General features: G+C 36.5%; 1 protein-coding gene across 1 annotated transcript in view; it reads left to right on the top strand.

The window, feature by feature from the left end:
- The window catches only part of FBN1 (fibrillin 1), a 149,130-nt gene that overhangs the window by 121,959 nt on the left and 21,171 nt on the right, over positions 1–6,000 (top strand). The window contains exons 47-48 of the mRNA XM_029284183.1: positions 1,105–1,229; positions 2,760–2,885. Coding sequence (XP_029140016.1) covers positions 1,105–1,229; positions 2,760–2,885 — 251 coding nt within the window. The remainder of the gene's footprint in view (positions 1–1,104; positions 1,230–2,759; positions 2,886–6,000) is intronic.

Below are 6,000 nucleotides of genomic sequence, written 5' to 3'. Positions count from 1 at the left end.
TTTTAAAATTTTTAATGTTTTATTAAAACTTTTAATGATTTTAAATTTCCCTGGTGTTCACTTATTGTTATTTATTAGTATATATAAATATATAATTAGTTTTTATAGGGCTAGGAATAAGGAGGGGTTGGGGTTGGGATTTGGGTTAGGGTTAGGATAAGGATTGGGGTTGGGGTTAGGGTTTTTCCAAATCACTTTCTCAATATTTAGCAAACAGCCTAATGTCTTGGGTTCATGTGTTTTTTAAAAAAACAATGGTAATAGTTAATTATCATAAACAGTATGTTAATTAATTGCTCAATGGTCTTCCTCTTGCTAATATATATTCAAAGTTATATATCACATTCCTTTCTCTCTAACTCATTTTTCTAGCCATTGATAAAAATTATCCCATGTTCTAAAATACACTGAGTCTTCTTTCTCTTTTATCTTTAAAGTCAATCTATCCATTTCTGCACACTCTAGAATTTTCTTAATTAATTCTTCTTCAGTTGGTCAGTTTACAAAAGATTTCTGTTCAGTGCTTTCTAAGTATATCAAAAATGTCCCTTACAAAGAAAATCCTTTTTGAACTTCACAATTATCTCACAGATTAGAATCTTTATTTATCATGTTTTAATAACACAGTTGGAATTTAAGACAGACATAAACATCTTTCTCTCCCAGTAAAAATATTTACAGGAGGAAAATACGCAGTATTTGTATATTGTGTACAATTGTTTCTTCATCTGCCTATAAATTAGTGAGGAGCACTCGTTTTTAAAGCCTTGCACAAGCTTCATTTTATCTAGCTTGTTGATCCATTTCATATTTATGTCAAAAACAAATTGGAATTCTAGGGATATAAAGAGAAAACAGTGTATTGGAAAAAGTGATGTTCCATTCAAAACCCAAACTACATCTACGACAAACTTTTGTTAATTTGCATTACAATTCTGTATTGTTAAAACTTTTCTAGCCTATGATTTTTTAAAACATTTTTCTCCTTGTTTTTCTCTTTTGTTTTTTTTTTAAAAAAGTGTAAACTTTGCTAACAAAAGGAGTAGCACTCAAACATATGAAAGTAACAAGAACTCATCCATTTGTTTATGTTTATTTTCTTACAGATATCAACGAGTGTGCGTTAGACCCTGGTAAATGTTCTCCTGGTACATGTCAAAACCTGGATGGCGCTTACAGATGCATCTGTCCCCCTGGATATGCCTTGGAAGATGTCGACAAGTGTGTTGGTACGCAATAGGAACTCTAGATGTCAAAAGACGTAAAGTAGGGCAAAAAATCACCCCTTGTTCTAATCTTAATGCCAAGAGCCATGGTGGCGCAGTGGTTAGAATGGAGTATTGCAGGCTAACTCTGCCCTCTGCCCACAGGAATTTGATCCTGACCGGCTCAAGGTTGATTCAGCCTTCCGTCCTTCCGAGGTCGGTAAAATGAGGACCCAGATTGTTGGGGGCAAGAGGCTGACTCTGTAAAACCGCTTAGAGAGGGCTGTAAAGCACTGTGAAGTGGTATATAAGTCTAAGTGCTATTGCTATTGCTTATAGCAAGCAATATTGGTCTCTTCTGGCCAATAAAATGCCCACCAACTGGTACTTCTCATCAAATGAGGCTCATTCAGAATCTACGTGATCTTGATCTTTTCCTGGTAAGACAGGCTTAAGATACAGGAGGACCTGGACAGACTGGGCGCTATCTAACAAAATGAAATAAGGTTCTACATTTAGGCAAGAAAAACCAAATGTACAGGTATAGTATAGGGGGTACCTTGCTCAATAGTAGTAACTGTGAGAGGGACCTCGGAGTCCTAGTGGACAATCATTTAAATAGGAGCCAGCCGTGTGCTGCAGCTGCCAAAAAGGCCAACACAGTGCTAGGCTGCATTAATAGAGGGAGAGAATCAAGATCACGTGAAATATTAATACCACTTTACAAGGCCTTGGTAAGGCCACACTTGGAATACTGCATCCAGTTTTGGTTACCACGATGTAAAAAAGACGTTGAGACTCTAGAAAGAGTACAGAGAAGAGCAACAAAGATGATTAGGGGACTGGAGGCTAAAACATATAAGGAACGGTTGCTGAAATTGGGTATATCTAGTTTAATGAAAAGAAGGATGATAGCAGTATTCCAATATCTCAGGGGCTGCCCCAAAGAAGAGGGAGTCAAGCTATTCTCCAAAGCACCTGGAGGCAGGACAAGAAGCAACGGATGGAAACTAATCAAGGAGAGAAGCAACCTAGAACTAAGGAGAAACTTCCTGACAGTTAGAACAATTAACCAGTGGAACAACCTGCCTCCAGAAGCGGTGAATGCGCCAACACTGGAGGTTTTTAAGACGAGACTGGACAGCTATTTGTCTGAAATGGTGTAGGGTTTCCTGCCTGAGCAGGGGGTTGGACTCGATGACCTCCAAGGTCCCTTCCAACTTTATTATTATTATTAGTGTTGGTTCATAGTTTAAATCCAGAATGTACATTTTTTTAGGGTATCTATTGTAGAGAAAGAACCGAGGCTAACTTGATAGCAGAGTCAAAAATTGCACCAGGAAATATACAGCTTACATTTATTTGTTTGTTCATGACATTTATTTATAACATTTATTGGCCACCCATCTTACCATAGGATAACTCTGGATGGCTTAGAGTCATAAAAATATGTCTATACATGTACAATTAAAGCCTAAGGACACATGGGAAGGGCGGGGTGGAGAGTGGGGAAGGTGAGATCTATATGTAATTCTAAATATACTTTCCTTACAGATATTGATGAATGTAAAGAAAAAGCAAATATCTGTGTCCTGGGAACCTGTAGTAATACTTTAGGTAGTTTTGCTTGCTTATGTCCTGAAGGTTTCATTGTGTCTTCTACTGGACAAAGATGTCTAGGTAAGCTTCTTATTTTATTTCATATAGATGCTAAATTTCTGCTGTCAACTGTACATTATAGCAGTAGATTCCTTACACTGCTCCATAAACACTTGTATCTATGATTGCTATTTTTAAATTTATTTACTTAGCCAATTTGTTATGGTCACCCAAGCAGCAAATTGTGACTAACTAGGATTGAAACCAAACACAAAATCAGCAGGATGATGATAATTCCCAGAAAACATAGCATAAACAGTTTGTCTTGTCAACCTTATTTTTCAGAGAAATTCTAAACACGATTAGTCCAAATCGAGTGGCATTTATTCCATATAAGTGCAGAGAGATTTGCAACTTGCATCCTATTCCTAAGAGCACTAACTACATGTTAAATAATCAATACAATATCTGGAGTTGTAGGCAGGTTCAGTCTTGGAATCATTAATTGGTTCACTCTACTGAATCTCTGACTTTGTAGTGAAGAAACAATGGCTCTTTCTAGGATTTTGGGCTGGTGACTCTACTTCAAACTTCTGGCAATGTCTACTTACTTCCTCCCACAGTTAATATAATTAATTGTGCTAAAGATGGAGTTTATCAGAATTCCAAAACTACTTAGTGGTTTGGCATTGCTTACTTGGGTTGAAGGAAAAAAAGGGGGGAGTATTTTGTGGTATAATGTAACTGAGTAAATTAAATATATCTCCTCCTTGTGGTTTTATCCTTTCCTATTGAACAGCTCTAAAGGAAGTCCTTTAAACGAATTCCATGAGAATTTAATTTAGGAATCCTTTTCCCCCCTTTATTTGGCTGTCAGTAATTATTTTATGGTTTAAAACTTTCAGATCTGAAGGCTTAGAAGTATTGGAGAGCAATTCATTAATCAGAGTGGTGCTTCATATGCTTGCAGTAAAAAAACAAGAATCATAAGTCATTCTGTATTATTGCTGTTATTGTTTCATTTCTTTCATTCTTACCATTTTGAAAATATTCTTTTTCAACCCAAAAATACGATAGCAGCTTTTAGATGATTAAGGATTTTGATTAAGCTTGTCTTGGCAGGGTTTTTTGTTTTGCTTTTCAGCAAATCTTCTAAAGTTAATTGAGTCAATCTTTCAAAAAGCAATTGGAAGATAAGGAGTTCGTTTGAAATCCTCCTGCTATGTGAGATTCTTCACATAGCCTATACAATTCTTAATATATTTTTTTCTGTTCTTTATTAGCTAGTGATTAATTTTTCTCTATTGTAACTACACCTTTTAAAAAGATGGTACATTAAAAACTAGTTTTCTTTTTTAATCCTTGTTTGTAAAGGAATGGCAACAATAAATGATACCAGATTCATCAATAGGAATATAGACGCTTGTTAATACATTAAGGCAATAAAGCTAACAAACTTTTAGTATGTTCATAAACTCAATCTTTAATTGATGAAGAATGGGCAAAATTGCCAACTTTAAAGCTTTTTCGGTTCTGTTGTATTCAAGTGGTACAGAATAGAAAAAACAATAGTCTTTTTCTTTGACCACAGAAATCACATTCTATTTTAAAAAAGCAATTAGATAGTATCAAACTTCATTTAAGCGTGGTAGCCTCATCTGATAAATTATCTTTTTACCAAATGTTAATCACAATAGATTGCTGAAAGAAGTGAATTGTTTGCTGGAGGTATTCTTTCTTACTTTTTGACTGAAGTTACACTTTTTTACATATAACTCAGTGTTGATTCCCTGTCCAGTGAACTGGATGACCAATTGGCTTACATTCAGCCTCTGTTCTTGCCAGCCAGAGATGCTGCCAAGTGTCTTTTAGATATTTGCGGTTTTTGCTCTGTTTTAGGGCTTAAATTATTTGACACGGAAGATCCCTTTGTGGTCACACACAATCTTAATTCTCACAGGCAGTTTGGACAACTCTACTTGACGAGAGAAAGAATGGGATAGCCATTCCAGGATTTAATCTGATCTGATCTAATCATAAACTAATTGCGTTTTATCAGACTAAGGACAAATAATACAGGGAAACAGATGTAAGAGAAATAATTTATTTGCATTCCAGGTAAAATATCATCAAGGCAACATGAATCTTACAAATTCAGTGAACAAATCTCATACTTCTCCAAGAGGGATATCTTGAATCTTTTTGATAATTTAAAGTTGAAAAGTCTGCCACATGTTTAAAAACAGAGCAATCTGAAGCAGTTACTTGTCACAATTATAGTCAATATAGGGCAAGTCTTGGTCTTGTTTATTAACAAAGAGAAAATAATTAAACTTAGTTTCTTTTGTATTTCAGCTCATATTTTTTCCCTTTCTTCTTTTCTTTAAGTGGTCATATTTGCTTCCTGTTAATTAATGTACAATTATAGGTAGTCCTTGACTTACAGCCGTTTGTTCAATGACTGTTTGAAGTTACAACAGCACTGGGGGGGGGAAAAGTGACTTATGACCATTTTTCACATGACCCAATATTGCAGCATCCCTTTGGTCACGTGATCAAAATTTGGATAGTTGGCAGTTGGCCGGTATATATGACAACTGCAGTGTCCCAGAGTCATGGGATCCCCTTTTATGACTTTCTGACAAGCAAAGTCAATGGGGAAGTCAGATTCACTTAATGTTCTGTCCCAGTCTATGTATGTCTTTGTTACTTCACAAAGACAACCCCTCTTTTAACAGTAGACTGGAAAATAAACCCTTTTTATTTGAGTTACAGACCTGATCATTGTCCCAGAAAACAAAAGCAACAGAACACTTTTCCAATGGAGACCTTGTCCAAAGGGAAAGTCAAACAGGAAATAACTCACAGGCAAAATAAACAGACCATGATCTCTTGACTCTGAAGTTCTTTGCAAACATTGCCTCCAGCAACCAGCCCTGCCCACACATTCCCTTTTTGTTACACAGCCCCCAAGGCGTGGCTTCTCACTGCTTTCTCCTCCTTCCCTGGAGTCACCCCATTGCCTCCCTCTGTCCTACTCGTGTGACCTGCCTACGTTTACAAGCATCTCTGAGGTCTTCCAGCTGTGCTTCCTCTGAGTCCGACTCAGCTTCCCAGCACAGCTGGCTCTCAGCTTGATCACGAGTGGAAGGACCAGCCTCTTCATTAGTTTGTAAGTCCTGAAGCTCATCAGAGC

The sequence above is a fragment of the Protobothrops mucrosquamatus genome, unplaced genomic scaffold (assembly GCF_001527695.2).
Source record: "Protobothrops mucrosquamatus isolate PMUCROS unplaced genomic scaffold, P.Mucros_1.0 scaffold415, whole genome shotgun sequence".
Lineage (NCBI taxonomy): Eukaryota > Metazoa > Chordata > Lepidosauria > Squamata > Viperidae > Protobothrops > Protobothrops mucrosquamatus.
Note: the sequence above shows the minus strand (reverse complement) of the source record. Positions and strands in the feature narration are given on the sequence as shown.